Source organism: Argopecten irradians, chromosome 10 (assembly GCF_041381155.1).
Source record: "Argopecten irradians isolate NY chromosome 10, Ai_NY, whole genome shotgun sequence".
NCBI classification, from domain to species: Eukaryota; Metazoa; Mollusca; class Bivalvia; order Pectinida; family Pectinidae; genus Argopecten; species Argopecten irradians.
The window spans coordinates 5352053-5372694 of NC_091143.1; the positions used below are offsets into that span (position 1 = coordinate 5352053).

General features: G+C 33.8%; 1 protein-coding gene across 10 annotated transcripts in view; it reads left to right on the forward strand.

Annotated features, from left to right (window-relative positions):
* The window catches only part of LOC138332964 (rho guanine nucleotide exchange factor 18-like), a 240108-nt gene that overhangs the window by 208150 nt on the left and 11316 nt on the right, over positions 1–20642 (forward strand). For 7 of the 10 annotated variants that reach the window (XM_069281034.1, XM_069281038.1, XM_069281041.1 and 4 more), the window contains 20 exons: positions 396–559; positions 3452–3501; positions 5045–5125; positions 7081–7137; positions 9432–9481; positions 9915–10006; positions 10993–11044; positions 11532–11584; positions 11988–12167; positions 12539–12664; positions 12924–13041; positions 13395–13561; positions 14017–14098; positions 14566–14651; positions 14923–15118; positions 15458–15538; positions 15831–15931; positions 17160–17226; positions 17514–17809; positions 18200–18373. In XM_069281034.1, coding sequence (XP_069137135.1) covers positions 396–559; positions 3452–3501; positions 5045–5125; positions 7081–7137; positions 9432–9481; positions 9915–10006; positions 10993–11044; positions 11532–11584; positions 11988–12167; positions 12539–12664; positions 12924–13041; positions 13395–13561; positions 14017–14098; positions 14566–14651; positions 14923–15118; positions 15458–15538; positions 15831–15931; positions 17160–17226; positions 17514–17809; positions 18200–18373 — 2273 coding nt within the window. The remainder of the gene's footprint in view (positions 1–395; positions 560–3451; positions 3502–5044; positions 5126–7080; positions 7138–9431; positions 9482–9914; positions 10007–10992; positions 11045–11531; positions 11585–11987; positions 12168–12538; positions 12665–12923; positions 13042–13394; positions 13562–14016; positions 14099–14565; positions 14652–14922; positions 15119–15457; positions 15539–15830; positions 15932–17159; positions 17227–17513; positions 17810–18199; positions 18374–20642) is intronic. The other 3 variants (XM_069281040.1, XM_069281039.1, XM_069281042.1) reach the window with 3 other exon arrangements.

Sequence of the window (20642 nt, forward strand, 5' to 3'; positions counted from 1 at the left end):
GGTATTGTACACCATCCCTAAATGGCATAGTAGCATGCAGCATAGATGTAATTAAAAGATTTGTAACTATTAGTGGTACAAATGTTTACACTTCAATATGCTTATAAATAAAGAATGTTTATATTGTATCTTACTGGTGTACAAGATATAAAATTGTATTTACCAACATCTTATCCGTACAGCTTGAAACCATGAACCAGTGATACGAATTAATATAGAAAATGTTAACATGAAACGATGAACTGTTATTTTAGCTGTCAACAACCGATATAATCATTATACAATCAGGAATACAACATTTTAAATTATATTTTAATCCTAAATTGCTTTTTTGATTTCAGGAAAAATCTTGACATTTTTACATGAAATACATTTAAGCCTCATTTTCTTTTCAGCCTCGGTTGCAGGTTTACGCCAAAGTCATTCCTTTAAGGAAAAGCGTTCAGCGTCAGGGCCTGCGGGTCGTAGTCAGGTAACATCGGCGCCTCTGAGCGTCTCCACGGTTCCTCCTCAGCCACACCCTTTGTCTTCTATACCTGATACTGAATCTGTTCCACAGGTATGCTTAAGTTCTTTTGGTTTAGTTCTCACCTGGGAACACAGGCACCTCAAAAAATACAAACTCAAACTTTGATTCGGCAAAAGTAGATTCCATAATAGATTAGAACATTCATAAATCATGGTATCATATTGTATCACCATTTCACAATTGTTAAGACAAATTTGTTAGCAAAATAATAATGGCATATATTAAATGTTTTTGATGTTTGTATCGAAACATCTTCTCATGAGAATATATCAAACAAGTTGAAATATATTTCTTTTTACTTTCCTATAACTATATAATATTATTTTGTTTATACAAGAATTCCATGTATCACTCTTCTAAGGTAAGCTTTGTGGCAGATGAAAATTATTGAGCGTGTTAAACTCATTTACCCCTTGGAGACACATTTAAGTTTTTCTAAGTCTGGATTAGCTGATTATGGCTGTTCAGGGGTGAAACAGTGTTGGGTTTCCGTGCCCTGTAGTAGTAAGGTACACCTGTGGTCCTAGTCTGATCTGCTTTTAGCATGTTAATATTGAACTCTCGCTTGTACACTTTTGTTTTAATGTCAATATTCTATTTCTGTAGTTTTCAGCTGCACAAGTTAAATTTCCAAATACTTGTTTTTTAATGCATTTTCATTTGTTTTCTTTGATTTATCTTTTTTCTGTTTTATACAAATGTCTCTATCCTTTATTTTATGTTGTATAGTGATTTTATACATAACTTTTGAAATCCATGCAATAGATGACTTGGGATTGAATCTGAATTTAAGTTTATTTCTTTGACTCTCATTCAATGTTTTGCTTTATTTACAATGTCCAAAACTAACAAAATTTAGTATTAATTAGACATACTGCAGATATTGCTTAACAGATCTCTAATTGATAAATAAACTAACTCTCTTCTCTAGTTAGTGCTGCTCTGCCACCTTTTAATTTACTTCAGCTATCAACAGATTTTAATAATCTTACTGCATTACTTCTGATATTCCAAGCACAAAAACTTCCATCTACTACAAATATAGGTTAGTTTTCACTTAAAACAAATGATAAGATTTAATATTTGAATGATGTCAATGCTTGTTCAAAATTGAGAGCAAAAAATAATAAGAAACAAGTCCTTGTAGTAATTATTCCATCTTTGCATATTACAAAGTTACCTCCCTTGCGGGTAGGTATCAATTGTTACATCATTATTTTATGAGCACAATTTACATCATTTTCTCCGAAAAATATTATGTTACGCTCGCAAACACATGACATCACATTCAATACCAACCTGCAAGGGCAGATAACTCTGTAATATCCAGATACAGTATATATTGTTATAAATAACTTGCTTGGAGCTCGTATATTAATTACAGCAAGGGAGGTAACTCTGAACCAAAGTATTTTAATTCAAAAATAAAAAATTACCCTTAAACAGGAATTAGTCAGGGGAAATAACTCTTGGGTAATCCAAAGGTAATGGATTTGACTAGAGATTTGATATTTGAATCAAGGAGTTTAACCTGTGGGATATAGATAGCTTGAATTGTTAGGGTTTTATAGGGGAGATAACTCTTAATCATAAACTTCAGATTTTCTCTCCAGAGAAAACAAATCTGTGAAGATGAACATGTTAGTTACGCTGTATAACATGTAAAATCACATGAAATCCTTTTGGTGTTAAAATGTGTTGTATGACATATATGTAGGTGAGCAGTGATGTGTATTTGGGTTCACAGACCCTTAGTGACATCAATCTGTCATGTTGTTGTCATCAGTACAGGTGTAAAACCACAGGTAAGGTAGATGCAGGTCACTATTGATCCCTTATACAAATTCACCTGACACAGGAAGTCAGCTAATTACCGACATTTACACCAATAACGAGTCTGCTTTCAAATCCAGTCTGACCAGATATTGATGACATATGTTGCAAAATGTATAGGTAAAGCAGACCAAGTTACCTGTGAATTGTGGTACAATTTGTACCTGTCACTGACAAGTATTCTCCTGTGGTATATTTCACAGAAGTTTGGGGGCGTTGTATTACAGATAGTGAACTGTTATTATAGAAAATGTTATTGTAACTCACCTAAACTCTACCAGCTACAATAAACGTATACAAAGCCTGCAGGCAGATAAGAATTACAAAATCACTCCAAATATTTCATTGAGATATTTGCTAGGTAATAGTTGGATGGTAGGGCTTAGATTTATCTCTCAAGGGATTTGTGGTCTGAATCCAGGGCCTTTTCATCGGAAGTTTCAACTGCAATATTTAAATTCAGGGGATATAAACTCATAAAGCTTATACTTTTAAGTTATCTGAACATTTTATAAATCTTATCAACACCACTTGTAATGTACTAACTCAGAAATCTGAACGACAATTTATAAGAATATAGACAGAAGTTAGCAGGTACCCTTGTCAGATGCTTCAGGTGCACTAAATGGCCACTGGTGTGAACCACCATTTCCTCTTTGTGATGGACGACTTTCAAACAGTTAAGGTGTCATCATTGTATTCATAACTAAATTGTAGGAGTCTTTGTAACGGTAGATTCAATTGTAGAGTGGTAGATTTTAATTGTTAACATGGTAAATTATACCCTTAGCTCGGAATGAAAAGTACATGGTTTATTGGGGCGGGATGGATGTCGTTAAATAAAACTTATGTCTACATTCCCTCCTAATTTTATGGGAGAATTGATGTCCTACAGACATTTTTGATGATAACTGCTGCTGTCTACACAAGATACAGGTACATTATTTGTCTAAAGCAATAATGCAGGAAATGTCAATAAGTTATAAATTGAAAATTATTATCCCTATGGATCAATAGTCTATGAATATGTAATAATTACAACGCTGTATGTGGAAAGGCATCCCAGTATTATGCTGATTTTGTTTGCAGACCTCAGCAGCGCAGTTACAGCAGCACAGAAGGAGTTTACCTACGGCCAGGTAAGTACGCTGATACTTATACTGCACTTATACTGCACTTCAACCTATGCTGAATGTATACTGCACTTAATTGTAAGCTGGCTGTCGTGGTTGTCAGCATAAGCCGTTTTTGCCTGAGTTGCTATTGTTTGCGCTGTTTTTGTCAGTGTATGCTGTAAGCATGCTGTTTAGCCTCTGACACTGTAACAACTGGCAGGGTTTATAACAATAATTGTTTTATATATATACAACAAACAAGACTAACTCTAACACATGGTCGCTGGTTCACACTTTGATGTGGGTTTGTGTATTGTTTGCATTTGCATGTGGTGTTATTTTATGTACCTGTGTGTTGTGTCCTCCAGTAACTATATAACCCCTATAGGACTATCCCTCTGTGGCAACACATTTCTGTGTAGGTTTGTGTTGTGTGGGTAGTTTCACTATCATTTTGTTGTGATAAACATTGATGTAAATCCCTACAATATGACAACAGTCTGAATTATTGAATATTTGCATATTTAATGAGTGTATATAGCAAATCTTGATACACCCAGAATTTTCTGTAGTAGCTGGTGGCGACCAAACAAACTTAGAACACCCTAGACAACCTCCAAAATGATCTCAAACCATGTGGGGAAAAGATGGTTGAAAAGTCTATAATCTGACAAGATTTTAAGTTGAAATTTATATTGTTAATAACAGAACAATATGGGAACTTTTGAAAAAAAAATCCTGAAATAAAACTATGAGATTATAGCTGCATTGGCAACTATTAATTTACACATATCCACATGTAGACTAACATATGATACAGTCCTATCTACACTCCTAATCCTGTATACCCATATCAGCACTATAATCAGTTTTAACTTGTGATGTACATGTCTACAATGTTTTCAATTTTTGTTGTCGCTGACGCTTGAGACCTGTCAACCTGTTGGGTTTATTATAAAACAAAGGAACTTATGACCCCAGGATCGTTTGTGTGTTGGAGGAGATCTATCTTTCAAAGAGTAATACACATAATTATAGGTGCAGAAACAGATCTTCCCTCCGGCAGCAGGCTAGAATAGCCAATAATATCCGATAATATGGCAGCTCAAGTTGGTGATAAATCGGTGCAACTTTAATTATTTGGAGAATGTGGGACAGGAAGTCTTTATCACAAATTATCAGACAACACTTATCATTCTCGTCGACAAGGGCGTTAGAATTCTCAATGTTTGTTTTAACATACATGTATAGGTGATTATAATTAATACAATTGAATCATAGCTTCATTTGCCAGATTTGATCAAAGGTATTATAGATAAAAAGAAATAAATTTGAAATAGTACATACAATGTGTATTATCATCAAATTTGCAAGTCTGATTTTGAATGACTGTTTGACAAAACTGTATTCATAACTGATGATATAAGACATTTTTTCGCTTTTTGTTTCACTCCGAAATCCAACATGGCTGGTAGGTCTCACGCAATGCCTGCTTACTAACCTGTTTTGTGTCACTGTTGTCATGACAACCTGATTCTAACCAATCACACTTTACGTTACATCACAGCCTTCTGTCTCTGTCTGCTCCTGTCACTCAAGGTCGTTCAGGATATTGGAAAAAGGCACGCGAGCTGCTTATTGGTATAGAGTAAGTCACATGACTTGTTTAAAAGTAGTCATTTAATATAACCAACGCTAGTTACTATATATAGTTAGGATGTTACAATATATTACATTAATATGACATCTTATGATATATAGTTAAAATGTCTGTAAGATATTAATGTAGTAATTAAGGTTGCAGACACCAAATTAGGTCAACCTCTTATTAGTTTCATAATGACATTCATCTGCATCATATATATATATAGACATCTGGTTTATCTTACACTTGTGTGATGTTTATAGATAATCATGGGAAATTCCTATCATTGTTGTGGCCTTTCAACTTTATCTGAAGTCAGACATGTTTGATGCAGTTCATAGTGCTGCCACTTCTGTCTCCATCAATGCTCATTTGACCTTGACCTTTGACTTAACCTTTGAATGGCAGATTGACAAAGCTATCTCTCCTGGAATACCTGGTTCTGTTCTATTTATAGTTATCTGGGAGTGTATCTGTCTATTCAGTAAATTTTGAATTTGGATATATTTTGTTTTCTATACATCACACAATTGTGAATTTATTCATAAAGATAAACTGTGAATGTCAATAGCTATGCTATGATTTCCCACAGATATTAGTTGATTTAGTTTAATATTTTCGTTATTTAGTATATTTAACAAATATAATCATAGTGTTTTGTACAGCTATATATAGCCTCCAAATCTGATAACTAGAGTAGTAATATAAAGTCTATCCAGATTGTCAGGTTTTCAGTAAACTAGAGGGTGTGAATGTGTAGTTTACATCTCCATAAATCTCAAATACTTCTGCTGTATAACTTGTACCACATAGATGTGTATATACTATACTGACCATGTCTGATAGGAACGATGCTGTATGTATTATAGATTTACATCCGAATCATGTCGATATATTTCCTATTGTGTCATTACCTTCGTGACCGTACTAAAACGTATACAATATTTACTGTACTAATGACCTAACACTTTTGATAAATAATAAGCCACATCTCTCATGGTGATATATTTAATTACAATATTCAAAATTTTGGCAAAGTTCATTTTTTGATCATGGAGATAAGTGGATATTTACTATTCACTATACATACAAATATAATATGGACTTTCTAAAGGGCATTTTTGTCAATAATCTTAATTCGTTATTTTCTCTGTTGAAACACAAATTTTAGGAACAGTATATGTTATTAATAATAAATCCTATTTAAATGAAGCATAATATACACTTATATAAGGATGTTGTTTGTGCTCAGCTTTAGGGTCATATGTAGTTGTGAATAGCAATGTAAGCTATGTATATATAATGTCAGCAGTAGAATATGTTATATGTAGAATTGTACATTATGTTATAACATCATTTGCTTGAAATAAAGGAAGGTTTTTTTAGACATTCTCTTTTTACTGAATTAGATGAAACAAGGGAGATAATTCTGTATCTTTTGCTATATTCACACAAGGAAGATAAATGTAATTTATGTTGGCTTATCAAAATTGTTTTTTATGCATCACAAAACGTACAGGACATGTAAATATGTAAAAAAAGATTTATCTTGATAACAAAATCTGTCAAAATAGAAATGTTAATCAGCTTGAAAAAATTTTGTTTTAAATGATTGACGTTTTCATCGATATAGCATGCTGTACATCTTTACAAACAAACAGACTCTGTTTATACTAACATTTCCCTAGTACTGCATGAAATTCTCAATTATGCATGCTGGTTTTTTTTCTGATTAATTGTGGATAATTAATATTAGATGACATTGCCAGAATTTATTTCTGAAGTTTATTTCCATACTTCTAGTGAAATTATGTGATATTATAGATAGTTCTTTATGTACTTTCAAACAATTAGTTGCATCTCTATATAACTTTGATATTTTTGTGTAATATTTAGATTTTGTATATTTTTCACATTTTTGTATGATTTTCACATTTCTGTATGTTTTCACATTTTAGCAAGCCCATCAGTGAAGATGTGGACCCCTTCCTGTCGGGACAGGAGTCAGGGTCAAAGTAAGTAAGATCAAAGTATTTCAAATTTGTAAATATGTGATGTCAAGGTTAGACTCATGGTGGTAGTCCTCCATATTTTCTTGTTCCGTTATAATCTCACTTTCCTGGAATATTAAGAAACTCTGTGAAAAAATGGAACTGAAAGCAAAATATCTAAAACATGTACAATATTGTACAAAGTATATAAGTCATCTAATATGCCAAGTAAAGTAAGTCTTAGAATTACAGTAGAGATAGGTGAATACACTGGCAATCTCTAAGATATTAAAGTATCAGGTTTAAGAGCAAGGGGAGATAATCTGATCATCAGTCTCTAAGAGAAAGAATCAATATTATTTGCAGGTTCCAAAGCAAGAGGAGATGATAGGATATTCAAATAATTATTAAAATAAATATTCAGAAATAAAAAATGTCATTTTGTAGGTCAATCTCATTTGTGAAAATAGAAGAACATTTAAAAAAAAAACCAATAAAATCAGGTTAATATTGGGTAAAGCAGTAAGTAATTTAATTCAGCCATAAGGTTAAATAAAAGGGAAATATTTCTGTTAAGTGTTTGATCTACAAAAAGGTATTTTTGTCTGAGTGTAAAGTCAGCAACATCTTGTTGTAAAATGCTGATGATAATCAGATTTTGTTGCTAAATAGGTGAAAGTTTTGGCTCTACTCTCCACAAAAATTATCATTGAAGCGTGTCTGTAGGACAGAGGTGGCTTCAGTATCTTGTCAGATGTTGTAATCTACTTACCATACATTGGTTATAAATAAAATTGACATGCTTAAAATAAACAGCAGGCCAGACTTTATTTATTATCAGGGGATTTGAGACCTAGACAAAACCACACAAGTAAACAGACGACATAATAACAGTGGTAGTATTTAGTGGATCAAGTATACCAAAATAGTATCAAAGACAGCATTGTTATCACTTTCTAAATTCAGTCAAGAATGAAAATTACTGTCTATTCATGATTGTAAAACACTTGGCTAGCCAAGAAATGAGTTGTTTGTGAATTTGAAGTGTTCCGGTCGTGATCGAAAGATATTGACAGACAGCAAAGGGTTGTTTGTAAACAGATTTCAAAGTGGGATACTTAGTGAGGGCAGTTACAAGAGTTACATCAGATATAAAATTGTGAATTAAGTGTTCCTGTAAATATGTCGATCACACTATATCTCACGTGCAAATTAGACAAAAATTACGTAAAAAAATACGGAATATCCACATCTATAGGACAGAAATAAATCTTATGCTCAAATTGTTACATGATATTTAGAAACAAGGGTAGTATGTTGTTGGTGACTGAGGTACAGATGAACTTTGTCAGGAAACATTGGTATAGGTGTGGGTGGGTATGCTATGTCAATTCTGATTACTATATACTAATGGACTACAGGTAAAAACAAACACTGACCACTAGACACAGTTATTAATTATCGTAGTGACCAAATGACCTCAAAACTTTGTGGTTAGTTATTTAGTCTCTGTGGTGCCTATATATACAATAGCTGTAAAGGGGAATAAAAAGTATATATACCATAGCTGTAAAGGGGAATAAAAAAGTATAATACCGGGGTAATTAAAAGTCAAGGTCATTGTCTGAAAATCAATGTCGTATGTCGACCAAAATGTTTTTCTTCATTTATATCAATTACAGTATACTTTTAAGAAAAAAATATTTAATTAACTCTGTAAGATTGAGTTTTGTGTTGGATAAGACAGTGTGTCATTCAAGGCAATGTTGGCTACATGTATAAAGTTTTTTATCATGGTCATGGTCAGTGAAAGTCAGTGGTCAGTGAAGCAGTGAAGTCAGTGGTCAGTGAACAGTGGTCATTGTGTGTCAGTCAGTGGTCAGTGAAGTCAGGGTCGTGTCTGAATCTTGGTGAAGGGTCAGTGAAGTCATGAAGTCAGTGGTCATTGAGTCAGTCAGTGGTCAGTGGCAGTGAAGTGGTCATTGAAAGTCAGTGGTCAGTGAAGTCAGTGGTCATTGAAGTCAGTGGTCATTGAAGTCAGTGGTCATTGAAGTCAGTGGTCAGTGAAGTTAGTGGTCAGTGAAGTCAGTGGTCAGTGAAGTCAGTGGTCAGTGAAGGCAGTGGTCAGTGAAGTCAGTGGTCAATGAAGTAAGTGGTCAATGAAGTTAGTGGTCAATGAAGTCAGGTTCCACTTAAGTCTGGCATATATAGCTTATCATGGTCAAGTCAATGGTCAGGTTCACTGTAGATGAAAAGATTTCAGTACCATTTAATGTAGTTATAACTGTATGGTAATATGTGTCTGCGAATTGTTCCAGTATTACAGATACGATATCCGAGTCCCTCGAGTCTTTGGATGAAACAGATGGTAAGTATTAAGGTCAGGTTATCCGGATTCTTCCTTTAATTCCATTATGTCTATATAGAAGATGGAAACGGAAAAAAAAAGTTTATTATTAATTTTGTTACCCAGCTTCAACTCTGATATTTCAAAGTCTATATTTTCAAATTATCAAAGCAAAAAATTATAAAAGTAATAGTATTTTTATATTTGATAAATATATACATGTATATTTCAACATTGATGGAGTAGTTTGTGCTTTAAATTGCAAAAAAGATGGAGAAATGAGCTGAAAATAATTTTATGAATATTTGATTGACACACAGGTGCTAATTAATATACATGTGTATATAAATTATGATTAATTTTGTGATCAATTAGAAAAAAACATTACAAGGACATATTATTATGATTATAGACTTTTGTTTCCATAAATGTTTTGTATTATTTTTTTCAACAGCACCTTCCGAAGTTAATGATAATTATGACGACGAGCTTTTAATGCTCAGATTTGACGAGGCAGAAACATGGAGTGGCTCAATTGATAGAAAAGTACGTAAATTTTAACTTTATATATCTCAATCCTCATACATGCATCCTTTCATGCAGGTTCCAATTCATAGATATTTTCTATTAATTATATGATGTATAATTTTTACAAAAAATATATATATATATATAATTAAAATATCAGAAAATGTTCAACATTGCTTTTTTAATGCACTATTTTCCTTTCATTACATACACACTTTGTATATACCTGCTGCAATAAAAAGGCAATATTTCAAGTTTATTTTTAAAGTAATATCAGTTTGGAATTAATTACTTGCTCAATTTAGCATGATAAACTTGTTCTATATACTAGTGAAGTTGTAGCTCAGTACCTGTAATCCGCCCTACTAAAACATAATGATCTGACAACACTATAAATACCATATATCAATAATGATATATCTACCTGTACTTCCTGTAAAATAACTATATTTGCAGATCTGCTTTCCCAATGCCATTCTTCAGAGTGTGAAAAATAATTATAATTATTCCATATTAGTTTTGGAAAATGTTAAATATAAATCCTTTTAATAGTAACATACAGGTGTAAATACCTAGTGATTGACAACACAGGTAGGATTTTCACACCTGAGGTGCTCAGGTAGATCAAACAGGTATTTATAGCCAGGTATGTTTATCTTACCAGTACTTACCTGTAAAGGCATTGTATACTGATTACAGGTGTTTGTATATTAATTAAAACACATCAATCAGACTGCATCTGTTACTGCCCAATTCTAGGGTCAAAGGTCACCCTGTTAAATGATCTGTCTGGTGGCTGTACCTGGCTTCTAACCTACAGACCACATGGGGTAGGGTGTTAACTAGAGACAGAGGTAGATTTGGTTCAGATCTCCAGGATGTTGGATTCCAATATGTTTGTAAGGCTTTATTTATTGTATTATTTTAGGACACATTTGGTTACAGATATTGGTGAAAATGTTGTCTTTATTGTTAAATAACAAAATACCTTGTTATATTTCCAGGTGATCAAGAAAATGAGTCATAAAGATATTAAACGACAAGATACAATATGGGGTATGTAACAATTAATTATCAGTGTATACATGCAACAATACATAAATATTTAATTGATATCATTGTTTCAAATTGAATAAAACTTTCATGTATTGAATTTTCAAAAGAATTGATTTTAACTGAGTATTATAATTATACCATTTTGTAAATAGAATCTATTTCCTTGAATCTTTTCCTTAGAATATTTCTAATATTGTTTTGCTGATGAGATAAACTTGAGGTACAGTATGTTAATTAATAAAATTCTATTAACTTTGCAGACATGTTATTTAATTGTAATTATATATACTGCATATTTTCTAGATTTTAGCAATTAAGCTTATGAATCGATATACAAAAACAACTTTTGGATTTTTCTATGACTACAATAAATAATGTTTAATCTTTTGAAAATACACAAATTGGTATTTATATGTGGTGACTTACTTATTGTGACCATTAATTGTAATTGGTTGAATATATCTTAAATATCTTCTCTTTTTTTCAGAATTAATACAAACAGAGCGACACCATTGCAGACGGTTAAAAATCCTACAGAGGGTGAGTCTTCACAGTTTGTGTTTTTCTGATCCATGATGGACATTGATAAATCATCATCTAGAAAGTTACAATGTCATGTCTATAAATTATTCAATTCTCCATTTTGGAACTAAGCATGTGAAATTTTACAAATCTTAAATTACCTCAAACTTTATTGGGAAGATGAACTTCCTTTTGCTGAAAATGAATTTCTGTTACATTAAAGTTTAACAATGAATTTTACAAATGCATATATTTTTTGCAACTGGAATTCTAGCAATGATTTTGATTAATTAAGTGTATGGAAATCAAATTAGAGTGAAATTATATATACATCAATTTTGTTGACTAAAATTTGTGAAATTAACAATAAAGGTCTTTATAATACTGATATAGATAATGATAACGTTATTATGTATGACAGATATACAGCCACACGATACTAGAAGAGTTACACATGCCACAGGAAGTGGTGGACCGCCTCTTCCCCAACCTCGATGATCTCATAGATATTCACCTGACATTCCTTCACCGGCTGCAGGAGCTCCAGAATCTCCGCCCTGACCACAGTGTTGACCAGATTGGGGAGACAATTGTTGATCAGGTACTAACGCATGTCACTTATAATCTGTGGGTATAACTGTTCATCTGAATATTGATAGAGTTTAGTTTGAAGCGACAATTACGTACCCTTGTCCACTATAACTCTGATCACTAGGCCTACATAACAGTGTCAGAATTCTACTACCAGCGCACAGTCTTTAGGTGGAAAGTTGAAATTCCTATAGCGACAGTTGCCAGGTGATGCCATCACAAACAAATCCATTCAAGGACTTGACCATAGATCTACTATGTCTTTATTAAATGTTACATGAAATGTTTGAAAGGCAATGGTGAAGGGGAGGTAACTTGTATTATAAAATGTTCTTGTCCATATTACTATGTTTAATGGGAGATAACTCTATTTATTTGTAGTTTGATGGAGAAAATGCCAAGCAGATGAAGGCCGCCTATGGAGGGTTCTGCTGTAGACAGAAAAGCTCCAATCAATATTATAAAGATCTTTTAACGAAAGATCGAAAATTTCAAAGTTATATGAAGGTAAGTAAATCAATACTACCAAGGATATTTCATTGAATGCTCTTTGACTTTTCTAACTCTGTTGAAATATTCACTTTGATAAAAAAAATACATTAGAAAAAAAATATTTTAAAGGAAAAGGCATGGAAAACATAGAAAAAAAATTGAAAAAATCTTTAGACCATTTCATATTAAATGACAATTTTCTTCAGGACAAAATAATGTGTCAACAAAAATATTTGACTAAGTTCTAATGATGTAACATTTGATTTGTTTGCAGAAGTGCAATAATCATACGTTATGTAATAAGAGAGAAATACCGGACTTTCTCTTGGCTGTGACACAAAGACCCTCCAAATATCTCACTCTAATAGAGGCCATACTTAAAAGTACCAAAGGTAAGATCACTTGTGTTGTGAAGACCACGGAAACTGATGATGTCACATTTATTTGTGATAACAACTAAAACTGATGATGTCACAGTTATTTGTGATTACAAGAACAAATTGTCCATTTCTATGTGATAACATTGTAAACCAAAATCTAAGCTAAAAAAGTGTTTAAATTTCATATTGTTTTGTAGGAACAAAAACAATATTGGCAATAAGCTTTGAATACATTTTATTGATTATAGTCAATTTCTTTACTGTAGCTTAATTACCATCTTCTCTTCGATGCAATAATTTTGTTCCATTTCAGGATATGCCAGAGTTGCTTCCCTTTGATATAAGATATTTGTGATTCTTTACAGATAAAAAGGACAGAGAAAACTTAATAAAGGCTTTAAACTTAAGTAAGGATCTCCTGCACAGTATAGATGAACAGGTGAATCAATATGAACTACAACAACGGCTTGAGGAAATCCACATGAAAATGGACCAGAGAGCCGTGGCCATGTACAAAGGCAAAAAATTCAAGGTAAGCAAATAGAAAATTTAAAAAAAAAGCTACAGATTATATTTTTATCTAGATATCAAAATAGCTATCAGTTGTAGAGAAAATCCTTAATTCTGTATACATAATAAAAAATATCTTAAATACATGCTGAAATTTATGTTATTGTGGTGATTGAAAAAAAAAAAAAAAAAACAGACACAAAATAAACTTAACTTTTTGAAGCAAACTTTTGTTGAACTGAACAAAAAAATTACCTGTAAATTGTGTCCTACAAACCATGTTATTTGTACCAAGTAGATCTTGTGTTTCATTATAATGAATTTTATTTAATGTTTTTCTAGTGTAGATATTCAGTACATGCTGGAATATATCAAGTTTATATATATCATCAATACATCTTAACATGAGTATTTTTACTTACCATGATATTGATTGAGCGAAACTTGAGTGTAACTTGTGTGGTTTCGTCTTAACAGAGGTCAGATATCATTGCAAACAGAAGATGCCTTATACATGAAGGGTCGGTCCAGTTGAAGAATGCTCGTGGTAAAGTTTCAGGTAAGTTTACAACTGTGTTACGTCATTTGAAGCTTGGTTTCGTCCTGATTCTAGTTCACAGCCAGACACAGGGATAATGCCTTAACTGTCAAGTTAGGGGCGCTGACTACAGATTTCTTTGTTGAAATTTCTACTCACATACTTGATATATTCCTCAACTTTACTTAGCTTATATCAACATGCTATAGAATAAGATCAACTTTCATCAGTATTAGAACGAAGCTCAACCATGGGCTGGCTCTGCTATAATTATTTAAAATAGAGAATGTTTTGGAAGATATTCCACATATATAATGCATCAGACAACATCACATGCATTTATAAAAAAATGAAGAGAAAAAAAACACCCTAATATTTAGGAATGAAATCATCATGTATGTGTACATCTTTAGTAGCTGTAATGGACGCTATTGAGTAAAAATCATGACAGACACTATTGATCTGATGATAAAATGTTGATTTTGTAGATGTGATATTGGTGGTCCTTACAGACCTTATCTTCTTCATGCAAGAAGCAAACGGCAAATACAATTTCTTTTCCCAGGATGGTAAGGTGAGTACTGGTTATGCTAAGTGTTTACATCTGTATGTCGCCATAGGAACGAAAGTCTTGTTGACTACATAGGAATATGGAGTGTAACATGTGAAAAAGGATGATCAAGTGTCTTTATTGAACAACAAGTTTATAAACTCAATCATCTCACGACTCGGATGAGCTTTGGTATATAAACAATATCAAATGAAATACTGGCAAGAAATATTAGATTTAGATATTTGCCATGCTTGAAGATATTACATATTCTACATGTTTTGTGTGTTTCCAGTCGAGTGTGATTCCCCTTTTCCAACTGCTGGTCAGGGAGAAAGGAGACACACGTGCTGACACCCGAGGGATTTATCTCATTAGTCAAAACAAACTCAACCCAGAAATGTACGAATTCATCTGTACCAACAATAACTACCGTCGTAACTGGATAGAGGTGTTACGGCAGGCTACGGATGGTTGTCCTCCTGAGGAAGGTTAGTAACAGATTATAACTACCATCATTACTTGATAAAGTACATTAAAAGTATGATTACATAGAAAGTTGTCCTTCCGAGAAAAAAAAGGATTAATAGTTTTTGAGAAGATTTTTAAGAAATATTATAAAACTGAGATTCAATCCATATTCGGTTTTTCAGCAAGGTCAGTTTAGCAAGGGAATTGGATGTAAAGAGAGACAGAGAGAGAAAAAAAGAACGAAAAAAATTTCTGAAAATAATCAACATACTGGAGTTGAATTTTTCAATCATTCAACTTTTTATCATTATATTGTTTATAATTCGATTTTTATTCATTTTTCTCCTCCCTTTTTTCAGTGGAAGAAGTTCCTAACGAGGAGGATGAGGAACAGAGACGATTATTGGAGGCCAGAGCTGCCAAGGTCAAAGATATCATTGGTATGATACATTCGTAATATCTGCTAAACGAAATATTAGACAGATAAAAGTTTTCAGTATTTTCATAAGTTTTAGAAATGTTTGAATCCCCATTGCATATTTAATTTGTTTTGCAAAGACAGACACTTCAGTGCTTCCATCAGCAGACATTTGTTCGTCAGATTAAGGGAAACAAATCTTTATAGATAGCTAAGGTTTGTCTGCAATAAATTGCCATTGAGAATATAAACTGTATGTTTCCAGCATATTAGTGATCAATATTTTATCAAGCTACTTATTTATTACACTACAGAACAACTACACCACAAAGATCGGGAGATCAAGACCTGTTGTGATGATAAAAACAAGCTGATGATGGAGTTACTGGAGATCTACAGCTGGAAGATGGATAAGGTAAGTCATTCACAAAGGACCAGAGTTACCTCCCCTTCACATAGGACCAGAGTTACCTCCCCATCACAAAGGACCAGAGTTACCTCCCCATCACAAAGGACCAGAGTTACCTCCCCATCACAAAGGACCAGAGTTACCTCCCCATACAAAGGACCAGAGTTACCTCCCCATCACAAAGGACCAGAGTTACCTCCCCATCACAAAGGACCAGAGTTACCTCCCCATCACAAAGGACAGAGTACCCCCACAAAGGACAGAGTTACCTCCCCATCACAAAGGACCAGAGTTACCTCCCCATCAAGAGGTTACCTCCCCATCACAAAGGACCAAAGGACCAGAGTTACCTCCCCTTCACATAGGACCAGAGTTACCTCCCCATTACAAAGGATCAGAGCTACCTCCCCATCACAAAGGATCAGAGTTACCTCCCCTTCACATAGGACCAGAGTTACCTCCCCATCACAAAGAATCAGAGTTACCTCCCCATCACAAAGGATCAGAGTTACCTCCCCATTACAAAGGATCAGAGTTACCTCCCCATTACAAAGGATCAGAGCTACCTCCCCATCACAAAGGACCAGGGTTACCTCCCCATCACAAAGGACCAGAGTTACCTCCCCATCACAAAGGACCAGAGTTACCTCCCCATCACAAAGGACCAGAGTTACCTCCCCATCACAAAGGACCAGAGTTACCTCCCCATCACAAAGGACCAGAGTTACCTCCCCATCACAAAGGATCAGAGTTACCTCCCCATCACAAAGGATCAGAGTTACCTCCCCATTACAAAGGACCAGAGTTACCTCCCCATCACAAAGGATCAGAGTTACCTCCCCATCACAAAGGATCAGAGTTACCTCCCCATCACAAAGGATCAGAGTTACCTCCCCATTACAAAGGATGAGACTGACCTCCCCTTAGGCTAACTCAATTTGTGCTCTTCTGAAAAGTCAAGTCTTCAAATTGAGTTAGGCTAGATAGGCTCTGGAATATTCGGAGTTATCTCTGTAGGAATTTTTAGGGTTCCCTCCCTTGGCCAAGACATAATGAAAAAAAAACAGTCTGTTGTAATTTTACAAAGAGAAACAGGCGATGTTCTCATAAAATTTTGATTTTGTTGCTTTGAAATTATAAAGTATCCTTGATAGGTAAATGTAACATTGAAGTAAATGATTATGTGAGAGAAGTAATAACATCATTACTAATGCGTTGTCATTACCTTTCACAGAAAACCATCTCCATAGAAGAGGACAGTACGGAACACATGGACGCTCTCCAAACGGCAATACAGGAAGGTAAGGCCCATAACTCTTACTTTACTATTGATTTCAACTTCTTGAAATGAAAAAAAGCTAAACTTATCCTATCAATGGTATTGATTAAAAAATTTAATACTACGACCATCAGATATCATTTAATAATGTAAAGCTAATTCTTTGATTGTTTGGTTGTTTATCTAAAATGTTATTTACTTATTGATTATTATTTCTTATCTTGAAGATTTCTATATACATTCATTCCATGCCACCTTGTATGGTTATAATGGGATAAAAAACTGACCTTATCATTGTTTACATTTCAGTGTCGGCTACGGCCTCTCGCCTCACAACGATGTTACAGGGGTCAGGTTCACACTTGAGTCGACACGTAAGCAGTGTGGGAGAGCACGTTAGCTCAGGGTTCTCACTCACACCCCTACCAAAGAGAGCGGAGACGTTTGCAGGGTTCGACAGTTCATTTGACATCCCGAAAGGTTGTGTTCCGAAGAAGAAATATCTGGCAGATCTTCAGGACATGGAAGGTCGCAGCGGAAGTCCGCAAACTGTTGACAGTGACTCCGAAATTTGTCAAGTATCGGAACCCTCAGGATATGAAAGGGTAAGTCAGCTAGGACAAGGCCCATAACTGTACCTGTGATTTAATTCATAAATCATAATTCTGTAATAACCTTAACTGAATGGTTATCTAGAAGAATTCCTATCAGATTCTTACTTTCCAGAGTTTTGGTACACTATGTAAAATACAATCCTTTATTTCTCCTTGTTATGTTATCAGGAACACATTTTATTGTTGAAAATACGGTTGATTTATTCAACATTAATATTATAGCTAAATTAATGGATGACTGGGTTCTATTACAATAAAATCCATTTTATATTGTTCGGTCAAATATACCTTTCAACAACTAAGAGTAGGAAAATGTTAGAGTTACTTCCCTTTGACCTATAATTCCAATATAAATATGTTAAGTGTTTTGTGTCCCCACAGACCAATGAAGCTGATGACTCTCTGGACAGTACGCGGCCGTACGACCACAACAGTTATAGTGACACTGGATCTCTGGGCGATCTCTCCGGCTCCTCCACACAGTCTAATCTAATCCATGGCGAGAATCACCTAGCCTCCATCACACAGCTGGCGCGATCTCTACACAGTATAGTGGTACGTCTACAATTAAATATATATATACCGTGACCTCTACCCAGTAAAGTGGTATGTCTAAAATTATAATAGATTTACCACGATCTCTACACAGTATAATATATATATAGTGGTATGCCTATAATTATAGTATATAATCTACGATCTCTACTCAATATAGTGGTACATCTACAATTATAATAGATTTACCACGATCTTTACACAGTATAGTGGTATGCCTATAATTATAGTATATATTCTACAATCTCTACTCAATATAGTGGTACATCTACAATAATAGTATATTTACCATGATCTCTACACAGTATAGTGGTATGTGTACAAAAATAGATTTACCACGCTCTCGACGTCTGCAATTATAATGTATATTTTGATGATTTGAGTAAGCGGTTAAGGTGTCTTACATTTAACTTCTAGCTCTCCACCCATTGTTTATTGTGAGCAAGTTACTACTACATTGTATATCTCACCCTAAACTGACAGTCATTTTCCTGTAGGTCACAGACCAAAGAGGTTTAGCAATTGAGGTGTCTGATATTTTGCATTCAGTTCTCAATATCAACCTTTTAAGACTCACCAAAAATTGGTGCTGGGAAACTAGAAAAACTTTATCAAAGAAAAAACTATTAGAAATAGAATTTTACTTTTAAAATACCAAGGTACTCATAATGTAAGCTTTTACTAATTTGATATCATTTACCTCTGTTCAAAAAATCAGTTAATGTATGTGTATGGTTGAATCATCAAAATTAAAAGATCTCCAAAGAATTTTCAGTTTTATTACTGAATTCAGTAAATGTGTATATTCTGAACATGTCTTTGTTCCATTGAATTTGAGTGTGACAGGCAGATTACAGAGAATACCCCAGATTAGTCATGACTTGGATGAATGGTAGTGTTTAAGGTCATTAGTGAATTCAGTATTTGTAACACAATCTGATACTTGATTCATATCTTTTATAGTTAACTATGTGGTGGATTAAATCTGTTTCACCATTTAGTCAGGTGTTTACACCTATATGGGATTACTGGTATTAACAACAAACTATATATAGTCGTACATTACATCCTAGAGTTTAGGATTTGGTTATATTTATGTTAAATAATTGTCTTAGCTAAATTTATACGGACATTATAAAGCGGATTGCTCTACTGTTTTGTTGATCTTTGTATAAAAGGTCAGTTTTTACTTCTTCTCTAAATTTGAATTTAACACCTTTGGGTTTACTGAAATAAAGAAGAAAAAAATGTTAAGAATTGACGTGCATGAGTGTGTGAGAGGCAGGTGAGGAGACACCTGTACGAGAAGGCATGTATATAAATAGCTCGTGATCGCCTGACACAGAGAAGTGTCAGCCTAAATATATACGTAGGTATTATACAGACGATGCTAGTAAGGACCAATTATAGGTTCTGCTGAACCAATAAATCCTGCACCTTACTGCATCAGACTTACAGTGTCTGCAGTGTTTATTGGACATTTTCTACAAATTACAAAGACCACATCATTCAACATTAATTTCTGTCATTATGACCCCACACAAGGATTTAGCTCAATTATCATTTCTATCACAAAAGATGGCAGGACTTTACCAACAAAGCTAAGACCAGATTTCATCACGTTGTCTCGGGCTTAGGTTTTAATTCTGTGTGTGGCATTTACTAATGGAACATTACTCCAATTGGAAATTCAATAAATCTCTCAATATTCTACAAATTAGCTTTATATGACACGATAGAGTTGTGTGTCATGAATGCGAATTTTTGCATTCTCATGGTTAAAACTTCTCTGGCATGTTGTCTGGTATCACTAATCTGAGCCGTGCTGATTCAGATGAAGATGTCATTTTTTTTAGTCCAATTATAACAAAATTGACAGTAATAAAAACAGTAAGAAGTAAGTGTATCACCATGGCTGCATGTGTAATGACATAAAAATGTTGAAATTGTCACATAATTTGATAGATAATGAAAAAAACTTTCAATTAAATATCTGTAGTAATAGCCACACCCTGTAATGTGGTACCCTGTTTTAAGGGAAGCCATGTCTGTGACTACTGATAACACTCCCTGTAATGTGGTACCCCAATAAAGAACAACTCTGTTGGGAAGCAGGGGAAAGATAAGGTTAAATGTTTAGGAGCAGATGAATCATATGGAATATGTACTGACGTTGTCTCTGAGGACAAAGTTCAGGACTTAGACAGATCAAAACTTGACTTTTGTGTCGGATGGCCCTCTGAATCATGAAAAATGTATTATCTCTGTT